Raw genomic sequence first — 26,232 nt, forward strand, 5'->3', positions numbered from 1 at the left:
AATGCACAAAACAAATGGGAGTCCAAGTCCTAAGGGAAATAAGACCTCTCACTGTTTCTCTTGATGATTTGGTTTTAAATATAGGTTTTATTTAAAAAAAACAAACAAAAAAACCCCCCAAAAAAGGAAAAATAAGAGAAAAAAAAAAAAAAAAAAAAGAAGTGCAATGGCAACTCTAAACTGGAAGCACAAACAACAGACAGGGGAAAATAAATAATGTTACTACAGTAACCAAGGACTGATGGAAAAATTGATTGTACTCAGCCATAGTGTTACTGTTCACCGTAAAGCACAGCACATGACAAAGCAAAACAGTTACTAGCAGGATAGTACCGTAAAAGGCTGCATGCTGAACTAAGAAACAGAGAAGCAGATGTGATTGATTGCTTAAAAACAGAGCTGAAAATTAGAGTTAGGTTCCGGCTTTAGGATACTTGTTTGTTGTTTTTTTTCAGATCTGGTGGGCTATTTCCCAACCTGGGGCAATAGTACTTTGTCAGCATGGAAAAATCCATGGCTTCCAAAGATCTGGGGTCACTCTGTGGATTTCTGCAGAATTATCCAAAATCCAAGCTTTCGTTCATGTATATTTTGTAAAAATAAAGGTTTCTAGCCCTTCTGGTTTACAAAGCTCTTTTGGAGACTTAACTGAAACCCTTCGTTATGAATCTGCGCTGGCCAGGCAAGTAAAATAGTAGTTACAGAAGTGTGAACTTCTCAAAGTTACCATAGTTGGGCAGCAAGAGGCCACCTCAGGGCCACTAAAATGCCCGTGTTTTTAACCCCATCACTGCTGGTGGCTCTATTGCAAACATCCAGTGAGTCGCGCTGTCCGCGGAGGTTGGCTGGATGGACCTGTCTGTTTGACAGGGAGTAGAAATGTAAGCTTCAAATAGACAAGTAACTGAGGAGTCTATTTAGCATTTGCCCTTAAAATGTCCTTAAGCATTAGGGTTACTGAAGCCACCAGCTAAGAAGCACTGGACTCCTGCGGCGCAGCAGGCAGGAGAGTGGTGGGTTTTACAGGAAACTTGGTCCAGCAGCAGCAAAGGCAATTCAGTTTGCGATCATATAGTCTCCTGCAGTTGTCCTCTTGTGTCAGAGTGAAGAATGGTATCAATATACAAAGGAAGGGCAATGTGAAGGGAGAAAAAAAGCCTCCTTCTCCCCTTCCGTGCACCCCAAACTGCAATTCCACAGATTTCCCCCAAATCCCTCACAAATGCCCCTTGCCTCAGTTTTTGCTTTTAAGACCCTTGTTGACTGTGAAATGAATGAAGATACAAGTTAGTTGCTGACCTGCCTGCCTGCAAAGAGAGGAAAGATCAAATGCTTTTGTTAATTCCTTTAAAGCAACAGGAAGAATCAAAAACCATCTGGGGGTGAAGTGTGACTCCCTCCAAGAGAGAAGTTATTAATTGCATTCAAGCACTGACAAATTGTCGACTTCAATTTAAACTTGCATTATCCTTTTGTGATTAGAAAAGGTCCTAGAGGGCAGTCAGTTCAAGAGATCTTTCCATAGGAGTTCGTCACGATGAAATAGAGGCAAGGGAGAGGATTGAGAGAAAAACAAGATGACAACTAGAATTTAAGGAATTATCTTGCCTGTCATTAGCAATAGAGAATTTGTTACGGAAAAAAAGGGATACTGCAACTTGATGGTCCTCTTTACATTTTACAGTCACACAAGGGTGTAAATATTTAATCTTTCAATTAATCTTTACAAAATATCTCACAAAAACATTTTAACCTATAGAAATTAGTTTCTATACATCAATATATTTTTATTTTTATAAATTATTCCATCTTTAAGTGCCTTCTATCAATATAAATGATAAAATAGACAATCAAAAATTTTAAAGCTTTTCCCAGTTGTATCCCTCCTTGTCAACATAGGTGCTGTGAATCCTCATACATGTGTGTGTCCACATGGGAATGTGTTTGTGTGCACGTGTGTGTGATGTGAAATGCTTCCATCCTCTCCCACCCTCAAACTCCATTAAACTATATTGTAATTAGTTCCTGATGCAATAGTGTTTCCAAAAGGGGAAAAAAGAAATGCTTGACTTGGTTTCAGAACTCAAAAGATGTGCATAGTTACCAAAGTCGAGGTGTACCAACTACAAATGTGCAATGACAAGCTTAGGATAGGACCCACCTCCTAGTCAAGTCAAAGAGTGTTCTAGCAGTGACTTCAGAGGAAGTGGACCAAGTCCTCTGAGCTTGATTTTGCAAGGTGCATGTGGCCCTGATCTAGCAAAATGCTTAAGCCTGTGCTTAGCTTTGGGCACATGAATAGTCCTACTGGAACTGATGGGGCTGAACGGCACAAGGAAGGATCACAAGTGAATCCAAGTCAACAGGCTACTCATGTGTAGGAATTGGGGTCAAGTGCTGAGCGCCTTGCAGGATCAAGCCCTATATGAGGTTCAAGAGCTGGGAGCTTCTCTTTAAAGCAATCAACACACTGAGCTCAGCCATTGGAATCGATCAAGATGTCCGCATGGGCACAGGAGGTGGCTAGCTCCCCTTGACAGAGGGTCTCCATGTCAGAAGTTTATACCTACAACTGGTGCTCTGAGCACACAACAGATTTGCTTTTTATGGTAGAAGTCTTTTTGTTCCTACCCTTTGACCCATCAGTGTCCTTCATGGCTTCAAACACTTTGTGTTGTACATTCATCAAAATTCACATTGACTGCAAAGAACATAAATGCAACAAAAACAGGAAAGCCTCCAAATAGTATATTATAGTTTTCTTCTAAATATTCTCCCGTCATAATCAGAGGTGCAGTGGCTAATTTATAATTTTTCCTTTGAAGGAATCCAGATGAAAGGCCCAGATTGTTCTTCAATTACAAGTTTGCATTGATTATATATATCTTCTAAGCTATCTCCTTGGACAATAGCTGCAGTAGAGAAAACATATTGATATTTCTTTTAATTGACATAATCTACAGCATCCAGTGTCAGCAGAGTTTCAATGTGCTTATAGATACTGATGAAACAAGAAGAAATACACTGTCATGTTCATTTTGGAAAAGTCATACCCCTGCAGATGGCAACTAAGTTCAAACCAATGGCACTTCCCCACGGCAGACACCCATCCCGCTGCTTGTAGTAAGAAGACTGAGCTAGGTTAGTTTAGAGATCAAGCGGTTCTGTCCTAGGGAAGGGCAGCATGGTAGATTCCCACTGTTGCAAGTCGAGCTTTACATTTAATTTGATGTCGAACCTACTGCAGTAGTGAGTAGCAGCAGATTTACAACTTATTCTTTCCTTGACATGGTTATAATAAACTCATTCTTGGCTGCAAAAGTTAAGTAGATCAGGCCCAGGCTGACAGAAGATAAAGCAACTGCAACACAAAGCAGGGCCTATACTCTTAAATTCCTTGTCCCACCAGCAGGAATCTAGAACTGCGGTTCAGAATACGTGGACTGTCAGCATTGTGGAGGGACAAACAGGGGTTTCTGAGTGTTAGCCACAAATACCAGCCCCCTGAGTAGGGAGCTGCCTAAAGCTGCCCAAAGGAAATGCTGGGACCCAGAGAAGGCCTTAAATCTTGCTCTTTTCCAAGTCAGGAAGAACATACCTTTTTCCTTCCCTTGCGTGAGCCATAGCTTAAGCTCTTGCCTTGAGATAGTGAGGAATTATTTGGTCTGTACAAATGCAATGATGCAACATTTTTACTGACTTTGTTTAATGAAGTTTTGGGTAAGGGAAGGAATCAAATTCACGCCCAGGTATTCCTTCAGGGCATCAAACATCTCAACTGCTCTTGAATTACAGGGAAACAGCAATCTCAAGCCAGGAGTCCTTACTATGGGCACACTATACTGATAACACTCTAGGCCAGAGACAGAGCTGATCCAGTTCTTTTGCAATAAAAGACTGTATTTTGGGGAAAAGAAATTGTTTTTAATAAAAACATACCTGTAAAATATTCTCCAAATTCTTGTTCTAATTTAATTGCTCGATCGTAGGTTTTCTTTGCTTGCTCCTCTGTCAGACGTTTATTCATTTCCCTAGAAACACAGGGGAAGTAATTAAAAAGTTTAGATTCTTACCAGAACAGCTTTTAAAAACATAAGTTCAACTGAATCACAGGTGGATTGAGACTGATACAAGAATCAAGGAGTGAAACTCATTTCTTCCATGAGTTCATTGGCAGTTTCAGTATTTTCATTTCATTTTTATGCAGTATAAACCCACATTTCCAGCTATTTCCCAGTTTTCCACTAAATTTTTATTTTGGGTCCCTTACTCTACACTCCCGAGGCTCAAATCTGGTAACTGCTAACTGAGATGGCCTTGTGGCATCAGGAACCCATGGGTAAGTTTGGGAGGCTTGAGGTCTCAAGGACTGAGCACTTGGAGCACTCTTGCCTCCAGAGCTGAACCTTCAGAAACCTCTCTATCTCCTAGGCCCAAAGCTGGCTGTCTCAGCTGAATAAGGTTGTCCAAACTGCTGAAATGGAAGTGGGGTTTTGATAGAGGCTAAGGCTGAATCAGGTGAAGTGAGATCATGATTAAAGGCAGGATTCAGCTCTGTTTCCTGACTCTGTAGAAGGAATCCTGGAGTCATTGTAAACCCTTATAGGGAAGCCCCGAAGGACCCAGCATGTCTTCCAGGGAGACTTCTTGGTTCAGGTGGGACATGAGTTCCAGATATCATAAGAAATCAAACTGATTCTTTCCAGTAGAAAGAGTTGAGTGGAAAGGAAAGGAAAGGAAAGGAAAGGAAAGGAAAGGAAAAGGGGAAAAGAGGAAGGGAGGGAGGGAAGGGAGTGAAGGGAGAGAAGGGAGGGAAGGGAGGGAAGGGAGAGAAGGGAGGGAAGGGAGGGAAGGGAGAGAAGGGAGGGAAGGAAAGGGAAGGGAAAGGGAAGGGAAGGGAAAGGGAAGGGAAGGGAAGGGAAGGGAAGGGAAGGGAAGGGAAGGGAAGGGAAAGGGAAAGGGAAGGGAAGGGAAGGGAAAGGGAAGGGAAGGGAAGGGAAAGGGAAAGGGAAGGGAAAGGGAAAGGGAAGGGAAGGGAAGGAAAGGAAGGGAAGGGAAGGGAAAGGAAGGGAAAGGAAGGGAAGGGAAAGGAAGGGAAGGGAAGGGAAAGGAAGGGAAGGGAAAGGAAGGGAAAGGAAGGGAAGGGAAGGGAAGGGAAGGGAAGGGAAGGGAAAGGAAGGGAAGGGAAAGGAAGGGAAGGGGAAGGAAGGAAAGGAAAGGAAAGGAAAGGAAAGGAAAGGAAAGGAAAGGAAAGGAAAGGAAAGGAAAGGAAAGGAAAGGAAGGAAAGGGGAAGGAAGGAAAGGAAAGGAAAGGAAAGGAAAGGAAAGGAAAGGAAAGGAAAGGAAAGGAAAGGAAAGGAAAGGAAAAGAGGGAGGCAAGAAGGAAGGAAGGAAGGAAGGAAGGAAGGAAGGAAGGAAGGAAGGAAGGAAGGAAAAGAGGGAGGAAGGGAGGCAGGCAGGAAGGAAGGAAGGAGGGAGGGAGGGAGGGAAGGAAAGAAGGAAGGAAAGCAAAGAGGGAGGCAGGGAGGAAGGGAAGGAAGGAAGGAAGAACTTTCAATCCATTTGTATGAACAGGAGTAAGATACGGCAGATAAACCTATATTTTTTGTGCTGTAGTAGTTACACGCATAAAAAAGACTGAACACAGTTATGCTGTCATAAAAATACCCTCTTTCTGTTCCCACTGAGCACTGGTGTACCATGTTAAAGCTCTCCACGCTAAAATAATAGTGTTTATTGGAAAGGTGTTGTATCTGTTCATTTGTGCACACCCTAAAACTCACCACCGCTTAGGATAGAGTATGTATTTGTTCAGCCAGACCCTGTGTGGTTTAGTTTCCTTGCTAAATAAATGAAATGATTCAGAATTATGTCATTATTCTCAAGACAGTTCTTTAAAAGTAATTACACTGTGTATATTAAAAGAGTTCTCATTGCTGTTAGAAACTCATTTTTGAGTGCTGCTTGATAAGATAAATACACATTAGATAAACTAGCTAAAAGGTTACCTGTGGAGAGCAGGGGATAAACTAATTTAGAGTGCCTGAATTCATTACATTTTTCTCTTTTATTTCAGGAGTTGTGTTGTGTTTACATTATTTATTTATATGAGCCATATTGCTGCAAACAATCCCAAAGTAGGACTGGTATATAAGGGCTTCTGCTGTACCACAAAAGTTTGGATTTGTAGTAAAGGGTGTCTTCCAAAGCACATTCACAGAACAAGGAATTCAAAGTCACATACTGGATTTCACTTTGTTCCTACCATACTGTCAACACCAAGGCAGGTTTAGTTTTGGAGAGTGAAGACTTTTGGCTTACTTTTAATTTATATCTGTAAGAAAAATTCTGCTAACTCTGCATAACCTGGTTTGATCTAAGTGAAATATTATCATTGCTTTGATTTAATAACAGGATGGTTGCCATAATATTCGGCATCTTCATAACACTGTTCAGTCAGTTTGTGCAAGGACTTGCTCTTCTTACATCAAATCAATGGAGCCTTTATGTTATTGCCACATTTCTGGTTCTGCCTAACGTAGTTTTCAGACTAAGGGCCATTTTTATTTATGCTTTGGTTTTGTTTTTACTCACTCCAGATACAATGTTAGCATTAACAAATAATGGAAATATTTTATGGATTATATTTAATATATATATTGTAATATATATTATATATTGTAATATATATTATATTATGTAAGCTAAGATCTGTCTTAAAACAATCAATGCAGAAGACAGGCAATTAGACGACCCTCCCCTTCTACACAGCAACATAATCAGATCGTAATTGAATTGTAGGGCTGGAAGAAATGTCAAGTCATCCAACCCAAGATGGCTTTGGTCAGGATAGGGCTGTGCAGGTATCACATACTGTGCATCATTCATTTCCTGTAATGCAGCTGGATATGCAACGACCTCATCACCAAAACGCAGGGCCAGGGAGGATGGACATTCATGGGCCAGCACTCCAGCTGAGGAGTGCTCCATACCCAGCAAAACAAAATAACCATCTATTGTGCCCTTACACAACACTGATGTTAATACAGCCCACAGTGGCAGTTTCCTTTTTTGCAGCCACATTATCCATCCATTCATATTCCTGTGTTATCCACCGCAACCACCAGATGCTTTTCTGCAGTGCTATAGCTTAATTATTCCCTGCTTGTACTCATGCTTTTCATTTTGTCTCCTTTGTCTGTGCTGAATTTCATCTTACTGATATTACACTGAGTTTTAGTCTTATCCTCAAAAGTGCTTGCCACCTTGCTCAGCCTTGAGTTATTCACAAACTTTACAGAACTATTGCCCAATTCATCGTTCAAGTAATTCATGAAAATAACAAGTAGTTCCAAATAGGGACTCAGCTCAGGAGATAAACTTGCAGGATTCCTGTTACCTCCCAGTTTAACAATTGCCATTTTCAATGACTGCTTTTAGTTGTGCGCATGATCTCTAGTAATTCCTTCTGGACTATATTTCCCTAAGCTACTACTGAGAATGTCCTGCAAATCAAGATGCAATACAATTATTGATATCAATCTCATGGAAGAAGGAAAAATGATTGATTGGATTTGCTCTTGATGCACGTACATTGGCTGCATCTTAGGGCCTTATTATCCTCTAAGTTATTATACTTGAGTTGTTTAACTGGTCCCTGGATCCCAGTGTTTTTCTGAGTATTGAAATTAGGTTGCCTGGTGATAGCATGAAGTTGGTGTCTTCCCTTTCCTTCTTTAAGTGTTATGTTTGACCCTCTCCAGTCTCATGGGCTCTTGCTTACCCTCTTATGGACCTATAGCTGATGAATAGGTGAGACATGCACCACGAATCTGACACAAGTTTGCCTTCTGGTTTATCCCCTATGACCACACTCTGTGACCACACTCTACACCCCAAGAACGCCCAAGACTGGATGGGACAAGCCATGCTGCTTGAGTCCTTGGTGAACTTGCTGCACAGGCTGGAACAAGTACAGCAAACAATGGAAGGGAGTCCTTCATGCTCCAGCATGTAAGACCACATGTCCCAGAGTGGAAATTTCAAAGGCAGGTTTGATTCATTACCTGAGATACGGGAATACAGTGGACGACAGTGAAGAAGAGCAACTCTTCACTGTTCCTACTTTCTCTTGTTATCACTGATTTTAGAGGATAGGCAAAATGTAGACTCAAGACCTGTGTTGTGCCACTCGTGACTGTACCCTGAAAATAAAACACTTGAAGAAGTTTATACTTACATCAGAGGCTCCCAGGATTTAGGCTTAATGAAGATAGCGATGGGATAGAGTTGTGCAACTTGTAGTCGTTTGATAGCGTTTCCTGACACATCGAGTATACAGTGCTTGCCCTGTTGGAAACAGATGAGAATGTTCTTAGTTTTGCAGAGTTTGCTGCAGATCAGCCAGAAGAAGAGAAGCAATTCTGCAACACAGTGCCCTGGAATGGGCCATTACTGGCACACCAGGGAAGGCGGACCGCAGGGCATGCGCTCAGCTGCTCTGTGCTCTTCTCTTTGCTTTGGTGCTAATGTAAAATATACATGAGAGATATTACTTTTACTGGGATGAACTTTGGGAGGGGGGAGAGGATTTTCTTCAGAGATGAGAAAAAATAAGTTCATAATAGTAATAAGATGTCTAGGTTCTTACTGGCTGATTCAGTCCTTGTTTGTGTCAAAGACTCCCTGTTTCACCTGAGGCAAGTAATTTAATCTTTCTGTGCTTTGTTCTTTTGGCTCTGTGAAAGTGAGATAAGTTTATTTACCTGTCTCACAGGGGGAAGAGGAAAGGCTGTTCTGGTGCTTACTTGAGGCGCCGTGTTAGATCCCTGGATCCACGGCACTACATCCAAGCACAAAAAGTGCCAAGGATGTTGTCATTTAAAGTCAGACTCCACTTGTGGAGTCATTGTAAAGCCTATAAATATTAGGATGCCATTTTGCAGCTATTTTATACTGTTGGCAGAAGAATCCTGTCTGAGATACAATGTGGAAACAAAACGTATATTTCATGGGCAATAAAACTAGTGTCAACCTACCCTTTCTGCCACGAATCTCACAGACTGGACACTAGTTCCATATAAATTATCGTTGTACTGCCCAGCTTCTATAAATTTGTGCTCTTGGATATCTTTTTCCATTTGTTCTCTTGAAATGACAAAATGATAATCTCTCCCATCCACTTCATAGTCACGCTTTGGCCGTGTGGTATCTGCATGAAACAAAAGACAGAAGATCAAGAAGACTGTAACAACATCTAATGCACAAAATGCAGTAGTTCAGGTTTGCTCAGTGGGCAATGCTGGGTCTACCCTAAGTGGAGGTGCCCCACATCTAGGAGCAGATCTTTGCCTACTACATATTGTTTTCAATGGAGTTATGACAATAAACCTGTCTTTTTGTAGTAATACCTTCTGGTGTTTACCTCCAATCAGTAGTTACAGGCTAACATAAAAATAGGGGTTACCAGAATTCCGCTCTTTTTCATCAGCATCACATACAAATCTCAAATACATAATGCATTCCAGACTGTAAATCTAATCCTATTACAGTGACAAAATGAATCACAATCCCATCAATTCAATTTAGCCTTAATTATAAGCCTTAGTCTGATCTCATCTCTAGCAGTTTTAAGCTGGAGTATTTGCAGAGACAACAGTTTTAATTGAAATATGACTGCAATCAGGGCCTGAAATAAGCACTCATTGAGCTCTAATGATCCAAGATAAAAACACTGCTTTCAGATTAGACAATCTAGATCTAACACCAATCACAAATCACTCCAGATTTTTATTGGTGGATGCTGTGCAATTGAGTTGAAACATTTTACCAATATTTCAAACTTTTATCTTAAGGAACCACAGATTAATTGATTATAAACTGAATAAACGGCTAGAAGGCTCCTTGTTTTAAAATTGCTATAGCTTTTGGGACATGAGAAATTCTTTCCAGCCTTTCAGAATCTTTATTTATTTGATCTTTTCCCCTTTTTCTTTCTGATGGACAAATGGCTTTTGAGAAACTCAGCTACATATAGTTCACAGATGCTACTTTCAGAGCAACTTAATGCATGGAACCAAGCTCACTCAGCTATGGAACTAGGAGCAAAATCATACTTACGTGGTACACACGACCCAAACTTATCAGGGAATTCAGATATCAAATCATCGTTGATCCGATCTTTCATAGGACCCAGGATAATCACCGGCCTTGTGTAATTAACTGAACAACAAAAAGAAAGGCACATTTTGATGATCTCACTGGCAATAACAGTAAATCTTCCCAAAGATGCACTAACCAGAGTTGTTGCCTTTATGTATGAAGTGAAAACTTAGGGGTACATTTTATTGATGAATAATTGATTTATTGACATGGACAAGGAAAATGGAATGAGTACCACTCATTCTGCAGAGCTCTGTGATGGTCCATGCAAGTGTAGACAAATGACTATGCATTTGCTATTGTGCAACAGAATCATACCCAAATGCTTGTAGATGGACTCCCTCAGGAGGCATGGAAAGGACAGTGTAGGATTTTTTTCTCCCCAGTTGTATGAGTTCATCCCCTATTAAATCAGGTGGGTGCACTCTCATTTTCAGTTGCCTTCCCCTAGATCTACATGGGCTAAGGGCACATATCACATGACAAAAAAAATAAAGGCTTCCCATGTAAATGTAGAAAATCTGCATCAATATTTGGCAGACTAATGATCATGCTTATTAGTAAGACTATTAGGAACCTGGGGCTAGCAAGGGAGACCCTTACATCATTTGTTTTCTGTGCAATAGACCAAGTGGCCATAAAAAGGGAGCCATAGAGAATCTAGGGCTGGCACAGCAAAGCTTACTGCTCTGCTGACCCCAAATTGTGAAATGAGTAATGTAAGGAGCAGTGACAGAAAAGCAGATGAAACTTACTTTCCTGTCTTGTGACAGGTTCATAAGAAAGGATGAGGTCTTCTTGGCCTCCTGATGAGAGAAGAAAGAAGAGATTGAAGCTGACAAGCAGCACACCAAGTACAAAAGCTTGATAAAATGCTTCACATAGAGACAGACCAGGTTTAATGCTTCTCTGGTAATGCTCTCACCTGAACCATTCCAAAGCCCCTCATAATTTCAAGGTATGGAGACCACTTTTTTCCTTCCCACCCTTCCCTGCTGCATGTTTCAATTGTTTTTGCTGAAATTGGGCTTTTTCAGTGATGGGCAATAAGGCTTCATTTCCTGATTTGATAGCAAGGCTGTTTGCAAGGATAGTGCACAAATTTCAGATGCAATTCTCTTGCGTGTCCAATCGTTAAGGCCCTAACGTGCTGCTGCAGGGCAAACCTACAGGCTATCGAAACTGGACAGTGTTTGTCCTCAGAATATACACATCTTGATTGATCATCCTTCTGTGCATAACCTTCATAGTCTAGTTTATTCATAGCCTGACATCTAGCTATGAGCTATTTTCTGCCCCTTATGCTTTCCCTGAACAGAAATCTCGCAACACTCGCAAGCGTATTTTATGCACTTACCCACTCCTGTTAGGATACTGCTTTTTCCTCATGGTGTCATTTAGGGAAATAAAGCAGAGAAATTTGCCATGAGAAACAAGTGGCACTATATGGGCCATGGCTCTTGTGCAGGTGTACAGCCCCACTGCACCATTCTTCTCCCCTCCATGGGAGTGCAGGAGGAGAGGGAGGAGGATTCTTCAACTTAATGCATGAATAATCCCTGAGCATTTCTCTTTCTGGGTCACTGTCACATACTTGTTACCACAAAAGAGCTCTGGTTCTAAATATGACTTAGGCTTAGTGAAGTTTGAGATTGTGATTTTATTTTTACTCACTTCATGGTTTGTCTATGAGAAGAGCCACAGAAGGATTCTGCAACTAATTTAGATACTACAGGAGAAAGAATGTCATAAGGCATACCAGGGCTTTATAGAATAGAGTTGCCTTCATTTCATCTGTTTGCATGCACACGAGCCTCAGTTACATTATCTGGAGGCTGCTGCCAAACTAAACCATGCATATACAGGGATAAAGTGCTACCTGGTGCCTGATGGATGACATAGATAGGATTTAAAGGGGAGTGAACCTCACCCTCAAGTAGTACGACTGCTACCTGAGACACCCTTGAGGCTCCATTAACTATGTTAACAAGATTTGTATTGGATGCAATGCTTAGCTTCCAAGAAGGTACACGATTTTTGTGGTTTAGTCTTAAGCTGACTACCACCTCGTATAATGATAGATAGTTTTTGTGATATATTATGTAAGCAGCTGTGATAAATGTGCAAGAAAGCTTGAAAGCTTTTTCAAGTAAAAATAATGTAATTAAGGACAATGACAGAAAAAGCAAATAAAAACCTGTACTGATGTGTTAGGGAAGACGAGACCAAGCTAGTAATGGTGCTGAAGCATCATTTTGAATAAAAGGAAGAGATTTAGCAGCTTTTGAGGATGAGGAAACATAATATATGAGAAGTGTGGATAATGGATTTTCCTCTCTATTTGCAAATGTTTGATATTTTAATGACTTGCTTAGCTTTGGCTTTTTGCAAATTTAGAACCCTAGATAGAACCCTAGAATTATTGTTACACTGGGTTTTATGCATCAGATGTGTTATTTTTCCTTAAGTTTCTCTGGACATTTTAGGGATGATATAAAACTCAAGATGCCCCATTCCCTGGAGATGAAAAGATTCACTGTCTGGGCTGGATGAGGATGTGCCCGCACTGATTGCCCTCCATCCCTCATGAACCGAGACTGAGAATGTCAATCTTAAGGTGGGAGATAAAACCATCATGTACTGAGTACGTGAAGGGAAGCCTCTTTGTACAAATACATTTGTACAACACAATCATAAACTTGAAAATACTCATTTTAATGGCATACAGATCCACAGACAGGGATTTCAGTTAATTTCAGATACCTATATCGTGATTGCTTTTGTCTAAGCTAATCCATAGGTACCCTTGGAATCAATGTGTGCCAACAAATAGGCAAGTGCTTATTCTAAGACATGAGTCATCTGAGCTATTTTAGATGTCTACTTTAGGATGAGAGAGAGTCAGAAGGGTGTGTTTATCATCTTCATTGTCCCATAATGGCATTTAAACAGCAAGGTCAGATGCAGATATCTGCATTTGAACAGGAGAATCAGGGTAGGGGTTATGGAGACAAATGAGCCTGTTATTTCATAGAAGTCTTGTGAAACTGTGGCCATACTGATGACAAAGAAAGTATCTCCAGCCCACTCAAACTGTGCTGAAGCTTAAGCCATTGGGGAGGGCGACAGCAAGTAAGGAGAAGTTTAAGACTGACTGTCATACACAGGACTTAAAGATAGACATCTTTCTGAGTCAAAGGTCTCCAGCGCGGAGTTTCAGACTCAACACAGAGTGTGAGTGCAGGGAAAGCTGCATCATTTCCACTGGTTTTAAAAGGGCTCAGGAAGATCACGTTTCTCTGAGTAAAATCCTTCCACTGTCCAGAGAAAATCCTCTAAGTCCTCAGAGGCTAATGCACATGTTAACTGTACCAGCCAGTATTCTTTAATGATCTCTGCTCAGTCAGTGCTGCATGGTTCTTACGTAGTCCATAAAGTATTAAGTATAATGAAGAGCTCTAAAGTCAATCAATAATTGGATTGCTATAAAGTTGCGATGGCTTTGAGGTGTGAGACACAGTGTGAAATTCAGCAGGACAGGGGCTCTTATTTATCATTTAACTAAGCCTCATTAACTGCTTAATGAGCACAGGTTTCTTAGCTGCATCTGAAGGCAAAGAAGGCTTAGTTTTCTGTCACCATCCATTTAGGTTTTGGGTTAATGTATGAATTACCTGATTGCAAGATCTTGGAGAAATAAATTTATTGGGTTTTCATCTGCACAGACTGCACTGACAGACGGATATCTGAGCAGATATCTGATACAGACTGGCAGTCGATATCTGAGCCTCTATTTGGCCCCAAATCCCTTTCCTGGACCTCTATTTATGTGAGTAAACCCACAATTTTTTGGAACATGCTGATAGTTATGAAAGGCTGGAAATCCAATATGTAAAAAGATCATCAGGAGTCTGAGAATGAACTTAAGACTGAAAGTGCTCTGTCGGCACTGTCTGCATAAGATCAATACAGCTTGTGAGGACATGAGACTTCAATACCTGTGCCAGTTGAAGTGTGCCTGAATAATATATTAATCCTTAGGGAGTGTAAAAGCCAACGTGAGTCTTAATTAATCAGTGGCTTAACATAATAATCAGACGCCTTTAACCGTGTTCTGAGTCTTCAAATCTCATTTCAAGAGTGACTTGCTGACAGAGGGGAAAAGATTTTGTTTCTAAACATTTCCCTTATTTTTCACTTTTAGTCATGCATTTTCTCAGGAAATGGGTGCAATCACAACCAGTTATGCATTTAGGCTAAATAGATGTGGTGATGGGTGTGTAATACTGATGACAGTGGTAAAAACCTCTACTGAACTACGTGTGAGAGCATTACAACACATACGCAGTAGAGACACTTGAAAGTCATGGCCATTATGGAAATCATGTCTTGCAAAATAAAAACTGATGAGTCCATGGCAGAAAAAAGATGTTCTTAGAAGCTTGTTTTGAAAAAGAAATCAGAGCATTTTAAGTTACAGAGCTCAAAATAAACTTTCAATCACGTTTTGATGAGCTGGGTCAGGGATAAGTCAAAGTTAGCTGTGTGCATCCTTAGAACACAAAGAGTAACTTTCTGCTAGACCAGGACTTTATATACCACTGCAAACTTGGTTTTACTGCTGAGAACAGGTATGAGTCAACTAACAAAATTACAGCCTTCATGTTAGCATGGCCGGTGTGATGCAGCAGCAGCTGTGTGGCAGCTCAGCCCCTTTTAGATCAGTCCAGCATTTGTTTCTGGCTCAAAAATCCTTTCAATCTTTTTATAAAGGACCAGATTCTGCTGTCAAATGTGTTTGTGGTTCCCGTGTTAATGGATCTGAAGGTTATCTCTTGGGATAAAGAAAATCCCACTATTGGTTCCAGCTCTTTTGCTCATTATAAACCCAGTGTTGAGAGCGCTGGAAGAAGAAACCAGGTTTCCTATCTGCAACAGCCTTGCTGCTAAGAAGTAGTCAAATAATTTTCTCTTGAGCCCACATAGGAGGACTTTTAGTTGTATTTCTATTATATTTTGAAATAAAAAGTATTTGATTTCTGTCAAGAAATTGATTTTCTAACCCCTAAGCCTGAGACATGAGCAATACCTCAGCCAAATACTCAGTTATTTAAGCAATATATTCTTCTAAATAAATATGAATGCATCAGAATATCTCCTAGAAAAAGCCCAGTCGATTTGTGACTCCTTTGTTAATCACTGTCCAGGGCGCAGCCTGTACAGCTCTCAGGAGCCTTCAGCATCAGTTTGTGCAGTTGTACCCCTGGTTTGGAATGGTTCTAGGTATGATCAAGTAATACAGGTTTTGACACTAGCTACTTTCCATCATGAAAAGCAAAAGTTAGAGAAACATGTTAAAACAATTGCCAGAGACTCACTAGAAGAAATGCAGGACATTTTACTCTGAACTCCAACTGCTCTGTTTTTATGGGGACAAATATGAACGTCTGCAGGGGAACACATGGCACTTGCCAGTGATTTCTTATCTGCACGCTTTTCTTTGTGCAGGCCAAGGTCTCAAGAATCATAGAAGCATAGAATCATTTAGGTTGGAAAAGACCTTTAACTTCATTGTGCCCAACCATAAACTTAACACTGCCACGTCCCACTGAACCGTGTCCCTAAGTGCCACATCTACACATCTTTTAAATACCTCAAGGAGCGGTGACTCCAGCACTTGCCCGGGCAGCCTGCTCCAGTGGTCGACAACCCTTTCAGTGAAGAAACTTTTCCTAATATCCAATCTTAACCTCCCCTGGTGCAGCTTGAGGCTGTTTCCTCTTGTCCCATCACTTGTTACCTGTGAGAAGAGACTGACCCCACCTCACTCCATCCTCCTTTCAGGCAGTTGTAGGGAGCGATAAGGTCCCCCTTGAGACTTCTCCAGACTGAACCCCCCAGGTCCCTCAGCCGTTCCCCATCACACTTGTGCTCCAGGCTCTTCACCAGCTCCGTTGCCCTTCTCTGGCCCCACTCCAGCACCTCAATGTCTCTCGTGTAGTGAGGGGCCCAGAACTGAACACAGGATTCGAGGTGCAGCCTCACCAGTGCCCAGTACGGGGTACAGGATGATCACTGCCTTGGCCCTGTTGGACAAACTGTTGCTGACACAGGCCAGGATGCCATTGGCTGCCTGGGTACAAGCTGCTCATGTTCAGCTGCTGTTGACCAACAACCCCAGGTCCTTTTCCAGCCATCACCTTTCCAGCCACTCTCCCACAGTTTCCCACAATTCAGAAAGAAGTGAGGCAGGCAAACCCTTTACTCCTGCTCATTTGCTGGGGAAATAGAAGAGAAAAGGGGCACTGGGACAGGCACAACCCCATGAAAAACCCTTGAGGTCTTCAGCAGCTTTCAATTTGCTCTCCACGAGTTTTTCAGCTTCACTTGTTTTTCCCCTCTTAGTATGCCCCATTTCATGAGTGCACAGGTTGAGGGCTAGATGAGTGTGCAAGTCAACACATATGGTGTCCTTGTAAAATAATCTGTAGTGCCTCATATTGTACACACAAATTCTCTAAGTGGCACTACACCACCCTGAAGAACAGCTTTGCAGCATGGCTGGTTCCAAATAGAGTTAAAACAAACCTGGTTCTGTGGCAATGACTGATGCTGGACCCAGTTCCTTGCTACCCAGATGCAAACAGGAGCAGAAATAGTAACTTCATGCTGTCTTAATCCTACCAGGAATGAGCTTTACCTTGAGCACCTATTATTTTTTCCCTTTCATGAGTAAGAAATAAATTAGAAGGCAGTGAGGAATAAGCCTTTAGGAAATGTTCACAGACTAGGTCTGATAATTACTCTTCCCACACGGGTATTGATAGGCTTCTGCTGTGCAGTGTCCTCTCTCAACAGTCTCACAAGGTCAGAACTGCAGTGAAATAAGACAACTTCTTCATGACAGGTCTCATCGTTCCTGATGCCCTCACAATTTGTTAACTGCTCTCTCTGACCACCCAGTTTTTGTTCTCCTGTTTCTCATTCTTCTCTGTTCCTGAGTTGTAACTTCTCTAGGGGAGATTTGCTGCTATGAGCTGTGTGATGGGACATACTGTTGACATAGGGTAGCTACCCTAGGTCATGCTTTCAAATCTCATGTCAGCATACACCAATGAATCCTTAGCAAATGGAATTAGGCCCTTTGGGCACTAAGTCCTGGATTTTAAAGCCACTCTTATTTGGCATAACCTAAGATTGGCTTCTTCTGCTGCTAAATGAGACAGCTCTTCCATAGGCACAGTAGGAAGCCCTGCCTGCATCTTCTCCACCAGGCAACAGTTGTTGGACATAGCAGTCGTGTGTGGAGATCCAGCCAACAGGATGTAGGCTGGATGCTGCTGGGGTGAGACAGGAGCTTGCTCAGATGGAAATCACTCTAGAAGGACAGTGCCTGCCATTAGTAGTTGTTATCCCAACATTACATTTCCTCCTAAGTATCTGTCCCACGTAATTTCTCCAAGCCATTTCTATCCCCCTTTTGCACCTCAAAACATACACTTTGTTTCAAGCTATTGCACAGCCAATGATGACTTGGCTACCTGGCCTGTCTTATGATGAAATTTGGGAACTACTTTTTCTTTGGCTGCATCTGGGCACCCCTGTGAAGTCTCCTGTTTGGGAGTCCATCAGGCATGGCACGCACTCAGCCACCAGCCTAGATTTTGCTCTGAGATTCTGCCCTGAGCTCACCCTGTAATAAATACACCCGGCAGAGATTTGACTCATGCATACCTTTGAAAATGTAACCTATTGACTCATTCCTGGTTGTAAACTCAGTCTGGGGAAAGAGCATCTTACATTTCAAACATAACATCCTCCTCCCCTCCTAAGTAAATGATATATTCAAAATCAAGTGGTTCAGAATTGGATCTTGGCAGTTCAAGAGCACCTACTGTTTTCTTGTGACTCTGGCAATTGCTTTCCAAGGAAACCTTTGCAATACAAGAGAATACATACTAATTTACCATTTCTGAATTGCATTAGATTAGCTGTTTTACTGAAACAAACCAGTGTTTATTGACAGAGCTCAACTACTATGCGCTATATCAAGGCTAGTAAGTATGAGGTATGATACCAATGATTACCTGAATGTATGTGGGTGCTTAGCACAAGTGCTGCGTGACTGGTGGAAAACTCGATTTGCTAAGCAAATGGCTTGAAAGAAATAAACAACTGGGTGATTTAGTAAGCAATCTATAATTTTAATTACCTTTTGTTACATTTCCAGTCATTTATTTAAGGCCTTATTTTTCTGCTTTTCACCACTTTCAGAAAGATAGTTATATTGGTTAAATTTTGGGGTATTACTAATAGTTACCCAGAACAGGCAATCTTCTTGGCTATATGATCAGATAGAGCCTGTCATTCAAACCAAATCAAGTTGCAGGGTTGTGACCTCCACTTACAGGGAATCAGTGACATTCAGGGGCAGTGCCTAAGGGGTGAAAGTCTGTCTTACCTTTTTTTGAAGACTTCAATATGCATTAGGAAATCTGTACTGCCAAAATGAAGGGCTCAGCAAAATTTCAGGGACTCTTTCCTAGCCCTTCATACAGGTATGCAGAATTGCAAGTAAAAACTGTGACCTTGTAAAGAGGATGCCTTTTGCAGATTTGACTACAACTATGTAGTAATTTTACTCTTTAAGAGATCATCAAGAAACTGCCCCTTCCCTGCTGAAATAAACTTCTTGTCACTAAACTAAATAATCTTGACTTTCATAGGATACCCAAAGCCAGGTTTGGTTTTATGTCCCAGAATACATTCCAAATAACAACCTTCCTCCTCCTATAAAGGTTGCCAGTTTTCTTTTACAGCTTTGTACTCAAGATGCGGTCGTAAATTTGAATTCCAAGCCATTTGCTCCAACCGTCTTTTTAGCATTAACAAAACAGCAGCAAGGAGAGAAACCAAATAAAAGAAACAAAGAGAACAAGCAATGCAAAGTAAAAGGACTCTAATGAAAGCAGTAACTTACTGTAGCTACTTTCACTATCGCTGGCATTAGAAGAAACATGTTCTGCAAGAACAGTACAGCAAATTAAAGAACATAACCAAGCACCACAGAGCTGCAGAAACTTAAAAGAACTGCCACGGTCATGCAAAGGTAGTTGTGCAGAAGGGAAATCAAAACTGTGCAGTGACATCCCCTGAAAACTCTCAGAGAATTTACACAGGTAAAATGAAAGCTTTCTCTCTTGTGATAGAAAGAAATAGTGGTACGTGTCATGGCAAAGCCATGTATTTTCTTGATGAGACGGTTAATTACATCTTGGGTAACTTAATTTCAAAGTATATTATGGTCCATTTGAATCTCACTGATGTCTTGAGTCATTTTATGAAACCTGAGTGTCTGCTCATATTATTCTGCAGTATCTCTAATATATATCATTAATGCATTGAAGCTATTCCTGCTAAACTTTTAACCTGTGTCCATCTTTAATCACTGTGCACTATCCTAAAGGGTATGAAAATGGTTTTGCTATCAAATATTGTCAGTGTATCTGTTTTACCCTGTCCAAAATGGAAAAGACAAAGCCAATGACAAAACTAAGAAAATAAATGGAAAAAGAATCTTTCTTCAGGTGTTGTCTAGCCTCAGGATTCGAGCTAGAGTATGAAAACCTTTGTAAGATGAGTCTGGATGGTTGAATAGGGATATAAGAACTATGATGATGGGTCAGAGTTGTGGTTTGGCAAGTCTGGTTGTCCTGTTTCTATTATCATATTATTTAAAGGAAGATGCAATCTATATCATGTGGAGCTGCTGTTCTAAAACTGTCAGTAGACTGTATATGGTCAGTTAGACCGTTTATGGTCAGTCAGACCATGCTGTATGGTCTCCAGGAGGTCTGCAGAACCACATTTAACAGTGGATTTAATAGTATTAATTGTAGAAATGCTGATTACTTTGCACCTGAAAGATCATTTGACAGTTGAAAACTCTTCAGTGGGTCTAGGACACTTAGAAGTCAATGGCATAATGGCATTTCGGAGTAATCCTGGCTTAATGAGAAAGGCACAGTGGTTAAATGGAGAAAGGGTACAAATAAACCACCTCCTGACAAAGACCAGGAGCCAAAATTGGTTCAATATTTGTCATTAAACCAGTGGGCAGATTAGGCTGTGCATGACCCACACCACTAACCCACAACTGCTTCTAAACATTTCCAATGAAAGAAGGAACTCTTCTAACAAAAGCTAAGAATCCCCTGGGATGAACCTAGAGTAGACCCTGCAAGAATGCCATGAAGGATAACTATGTGAACAGTGCCAAGACCACTTCTTCCCTGCAAGGTGCTGTGTTTGCCACCCACATCAATGTAATGGCTTAGGGTTCACAGAGTGGGACTGATGGGCTTACTGGAGCAGCAGAAATGGAAAGGGATGCTCTCTGATAAAAATAGTAATGGAAAACTTTGATCTCAGGCTTAGTAAGAAGCTTCAAAAAATTAAACTTCTATTTTGAAGAAAACAGTATACTGACTTTTGGACATTTCACATCAAGTTAACAAGGGTTCTATCAAACTAATATGCTATACAGACCCTGAAGAACTCTATTAAACAAGAACAAACATCCTTCATAGTAAGATCTGTCATTAGAAAGCGTATCTGAGTTGAATATTAGTGAAATGTGGATGGGCAGGAATGTCTAGAGATGTGGCAGTAATTGAGAGACAGGGGCAATATTAATAGAGAAACTAGAGCCTGTATAATACCTCTGTGCTACTTTTCCCTCAGCAATTTGCAGATTTCAGTTATTTCCTTTAAAGGGCGGATGGTATGGAGATTTTTCTTTGTAAGGACACAGATATTCAGGGGAGTTATCAGATCAGAAGTATTTTCTTTACAGGGAACGATCTGCATTTGCTGCTAATGAGCTGCCATGACACTCAAAGTAACAGCATGGTTAAAATTCAGGCGGCAGTGACATTTGCTGTCTATCACTGACAAAACTTGTCTGGCAGAACTATTCTCCATACAAGAGATGAAGCTTTCATCTTTAAATTGTCACCTACTGGATGGCTTAAAGGTAAACCATTAAAATGTCCCTTCAACAAATCAGTCAGAAACAGAATAATCTTTAAAACTGTGTGCATGGCTGTGCACTCCTGCAATTAAAAAGCACATATAAAACAGTAGGCGATGCAATGTTAGCATTCACACACGTTTTGCTCCAATTATTTGGTGCTCAAAAACAAGAATATGAAAAGAGCAAGAAGCAGCCAAACACATGCAAGAGGCATTCTGTTTAAATTATTTAACTCTGGGTACGGAATGTAATGTAGTTCGTTATATAGAAATCAGCTGCAAATATTTCACTCTATATACAAGTTTTCTGGTCTCACTTTCGAGGAAGCAAAATTGTTTCTGGGTAATTATCTAACACGTTACTGAAATGCCAAGTCTTGAGACGGGATTGCTGCGTCAGAAAAAGAAATGGATTAAGGTTGTATGACAAAGAATAGGTTGGTAATGGTGAAATGGATCCAAAATTAGCTTTGGTGAAAGCATGGTCTTCTCTAGCCTGCAAATGACTTCTTCCATTAATAACAAACACTAATCTAAAATCCAGCAAAGTAACAAACACTCCCATGCAAAAAGCTGAAAATGCAGAAGCAACAGCAGAGACTGATTTTCTATTGATCTCCTCAGGATGTGATCAAGTTAAAATGTTTAGCTTTCTGTGTAGATGGAGAGGGAGGGGTTGTTGCTGGAAAGAACAGTCTAGGCAGCAAAACGAGGTCTAGGTATGCTGCTCTACAGAACTGCCATGATGGGAACAATAACATACTGTCAGAAACAAAAGGTGTTATTACAAAAGAAGTGGAAGTGTCTGCTTGATACACTGTATGTTATTTAATATCATCATGCAGAACAAAATGATTGAAACATCTTGAATGCATTCACAGCTGGGTAACAAATAAAACTCTTTATCTTGTGCATGCTAGGAGTGGAGGGTCCTCAGAGAAGGAACAGAAGCCAAAACAAAACAAAACAAAAAGAGATTTACAGTGACCATTCCTGGGAACTTACTCAGAGTCTTTGTTCCATAACCGTCGTCACCTAATCCGGGGATGTCCTGCACGGAAGTCCCCAGAGAGAGCAATGAGAAAGGAAGAACAGCCGCAGAAGAGGAAGGAAGAAGTCAGTGGAGTTGAAATGGATACTACCATGACTGACCATGTTGATTGAGCAATCTGGATCCCTGCTTTTTCTTTCTGAAACAACTTTAGACCCATGTTCTATGGGAATGCAGCCAGTGTAAGAGGCAGTGACCGTGATACATGGCTTTTGGAGCTGTGAGGAAGAAGGAACAACCAGATAAATAAAGTTCCAGAAACAATCCTCACAGGATAAATTTAAGAGAAATTATTATGGAAAAAAGTTAGTATTTGGCTTGGAATTATGTTTTTAGTAATTCTGGTTCTCTATACAATTTAAGCAAGCAGTAAATGCCTGGAGAGGTAGACATTCCAAGATCTGATTTACTTCTTTAAGCTGTTAGCATGGTTGCTTCATTTAATTGTTAAACTTTCAGTGAAGCTGTCCATGGCATTCAACTTGGCAAATGTCAAATGCAAAACAGAGATTAGAGCAGACCTTTCAAAGAGTAATAATTTAGTATTGTGAAAGAAAGCATTATTTTTAGACAGTTCTTATCTGGGAATATTTAAGCGGAGACAAATTTGGATTATGACAGGTGCCACAACAACTTTGAGAAGCCACATTTGATCTTCCAAAATTTAAGGTCACTGTTTTATTCCTCTGAAAATGATGTTTCCAGGGATGGAAGGACCAGCTGGATCCAAACTGCAGTCACACATTGGTCACAGTAGTAATACCTGTCCTGCCTGCCTACAACACATATATGCCTAGATGTGTGGGATACTGGTATCATGCGTGTCACCCATTTTTTGTGCTGCTGCATGTGACATCGTCTCCAAGAGGTTACTTACGTTCTGGATCACTTGTTTCCTGCTCACTCTGCTCCTTGCTCTTGTAGAATGGGAATTTTCGTGAAAAGATGAAGTTCTTTTTACGCTTGTCATTGAATGACTGTGAAGGAGAAAAGGCATGGGGCAAAAACAGGGACGTCTAATTGTTGTCACACTCATGCTGACAAAACAACTAGTTTGTAAAAGTGGAGAGAACTGTAGTGACTCAAATCAGTTCAAACCAAGCGACTGCAAAGAATCAGAGGTGATTGTGGTGAGCTCTGCAGGTTGAAGGCAAAGCCTCTGGAGACTGGATTGACTTGGTTACAGAGGTCTCAAAGTATGACCTTCGGCTCCTCATTTGGAAACTATTGTGTCTGGCTTGTTCAGATGAAGGACTACAGATGGCTCAGCATACTTTGAGATCAAGCCAGTCATCTTTAATCATTGCAGACTGTGCACAGGATTAATTAACTGGCTGAAAAAGAATAGGCTGTAAAGAGGAAAGTGGGCGCTTTTGATGTGCTTGTAGTAGGTTCATGAATTCAGCCCTCTGCCAATTAAAATCAAACTTTTTTTTCTTGGTAACTGCTTCTGATTTCATAGAGTTTCATTTGGCCTCTTAATCGGCATCTTCTTAAGTGTCTTTTAATGCTTTATTTCTTGCATAACTTTTAAAACTGACGTTTTATTTTATGCATGTATACTTATTCACTAGGTTCCTCTGGATATGCTTTTAGTTTCATGTGATTTAGAGATGGAATTCTGCTGATAAGCAGTATTTCAGTGCATATTGAGCAACTTCTTCAAATGGGGAATTAATATGGACGAAATTGGGCTTTTTTACATAATAAAACCTTTGACTTTACAGATAGCCACTAAGGCTCCTGGTGCTATGCAAAAGCAGAATATGCCTACTTGAGACATTTATTTTGATAGTAAATGAGGAGTTAGGGTCCCTGTTACTGTCAACTGAGAGCTGTAGATAGTGCTTACATGAAGTGATCTGCGCTGTCTTTCAAACAATGTCCTACACTGTTTCCTATGCTGAACATATGTAATGCCCAGACATGACCTTACAAGCGATCACCTCCAAGAGAGCAGAGACCATCTTAACTCTTTTAAAGGACCAGTCTCATGTGTTTGTCATTGCTCAAATGAAATAGAACCAGTATTTGGCTCCAGTTTTGAACTCCGAATTCAGAACAGCATTTATTTTCTTACATTTTGGAAGCACAGCATAAAATGTGGTTTAGAATATGTATTTTTGAAAGATATGAAGTTAGGTCCTGAAAGTCTCTATTAAACAGCTGTCTACTTGTGTCACAAAAGTTTCATGCCACTTTTACATTTCAAGCATTTAAAAAGTTCAGTAACTGAAAAAAAAAGGAACAAAAAAAAATTGCACACATTGAAGAAATGATCCATGAAAATCTCTAAGAGTATGTAAACATTCAATGTGAAATTAATGTGGAGGTCATGCACAAATAATCCAGACAGCATGCGATTTGAAAACAAAGCAAATATGAAAGAAAGCCAGAGAAAGAAAGAAATGCACATGAAGGATTAAAGTAATCTATGGATGAAAAGAGGACTGACATGCACGTTACATCACTTTAATGACCTAAAGGATATAATTAAATTAAAATGTGTTTTCTGTGACCATTTCTTTTAGTTTTCCAAAGAAAGGAATGTAGCATGTCAACATTTCCCATTGTGAAAATGTTTATCACGATTCATCTGAATTTGACATTGCAATACTATATCAATACACTTTAAAAGGAAAAAACAATATATACACAATAGCACCTCAAAAAACAAAGGGATTTTAAAATGATAATAACTTCATTACCAAATGCCATTTCACTTTGGTATTAAAGAAAATGTTATCAAATTGATAAATACACATTCTGTGCTTCACAGAGGTTATACAATAAATAACATTTATAAGCATTCTTTTCCATTTCCCCCCCAACAGCCTGGAGCAAAAACTTCATAAAGTCCATTTTCACCAGAAAAGCATAATCTTATGCATGATTTAACAGTATATACCAAATTAAACTGATATATTGCAGTATTATAAAACCTTTTCTCCTTTTGCAATTTCTAGTACTGGATTTCCTTTTTAATAAGATATCATTCCACTTCATTTAGACAATCAAATCTGGCAATTCATAGCAGGTTACTATTATGTTCAATTGTGTCACTGCATTTACACTAGTAAAAAGCCTTGTTCCTAAAATAAAGTGGACTCTTAGTTTATTAATGTACATAAGCAAATGTTTATGCATGTGCTAATATTTCTGTAGATTAATCAGTGTGTATATTCATGTTAATGACCATATGTACTATTATAGTGTAATTAGAGGGTTTATATTTAACATAATAAAGAAATAGCAAAATATAAACCACTGAAATGGGTCTGATCCTGAAAGCTTCTAGAAATAATCAGTCCTTGGCATTAACTAAATGGGCTTACCAAGTGTTTATTTGCTTGTATATTAAGTGCATGTTGCTTCACAAGAACCAAAGTAAGGAGCCTTGATTTTGGTTTTGTATCCGATATAAATGTGATTAAACTCAGGCTGATGGTCTCCGCCTTAAGGATATGAAATCCTGCAGAGACAGCAATAATTAATGGATGTCTGGTGCAGACACCCAGCAAAATGCTTCTTACAGATACCATAATATATACCTGAAATGTATATACTGAGATAAGAAGGCTGGCAAAGAGAAGAGAGGGAGACTCATACAGAACAAGCCCATGTCTTTATTGGGCACACTGTTAATTCCAGATTTTGTTCTGTTGGTGGAGTGAAACAGCTGTAGGATACATCATATAAACACAGACTGGTTTGGGTTGGAAGGGAGCGTAGAGCTCATGCAGTTCCAACCCCCTGCCACAAGCAGGAACACTTTCCACTACAGCAGGTTGTTCAAAGCCCCATCTAGCCTGGCCAAATGAGAGAGAGTTATTTGCCTACATCTCTCAGCCCAATGCAAAAGTTGCACGCAACTGGGATTGAAATTGTGATACCAAGCTTAGGCTTGTTTCAACAGTCTTTATGCAGGCAGAGTTTCTGAAAACCAACAAAGAAGTGCCTGAAAATGGGTTCCCATATAAGTCACC

General features: G+C 40.3%; 1 protein-coding gene across 8 annotated transcripts in view; it reads right to left on the reverse strand.

The window, feature by feature from the left end:
* Positions 1 to 2,805: 2,805 nt before the first annotated feature.
* Positions 2,806 to 26,232, reverse strand: part of DLG2 (discs large MAGUK scaffold protein 2) — a gene marked incomplete at both ends in the record, with an annotated part of 868,631 nt that continues 845,204 nt past the window's right edge. For 4 of the 8 annotated variants that reach the window (XM_080612549.1, XM_080612546.1, XM_080612550.1 and 1 more), the window contains 7 exons: positions 2,806 to 2,912; positions 3,940 to 4,031; positions 8,240 to 8,349; positions 9,039 to 9,211; positions 10,120 to 10,221; positions 10,917 to 10,967; positions 22,201 to 22,246. In XM_080612549.1, coding sequence (XP_080468675.1) covers positions 2,806 to 2,912; positions 3,940 to 4,031; positions 8,240 to 8,349; positions 9,039 to 9,211; positions 10,120 to 10,221; positions 10,917 to 10,967; positions 22,201 to 22,246 — 681 coding nt within the window. Of the gene's footprint in view, positions 2,913 to 3,939; positions 4,032 to 8,239; positions 8,350 to 9,038; positions 9,212 to 10,119; positions 10,222 to 10,916; positions 10,968 to 19,141; positions 19,184 to 22,200; positions 22,247 to 23,123; positions 23,224 to 26,232 lie in introns of all 8 variants that reach the window. The other 4 variants (XM_080612545.1, XM_080612548.1, XM_080612547.1 and 1 more) reach the window with 4 other exon arrangements.

This window comes from Psittacula echo (assembly GCF_963264785.1).
Source record: "Psittacula echo genome assembly, chromosome: 3".
Classification (NCBI taxonomy): Eukaryota; Metazoa; Chordata; class Aves; order Psittaciformes; family Psittacidae; genus Psittacula; species Psittacula echo.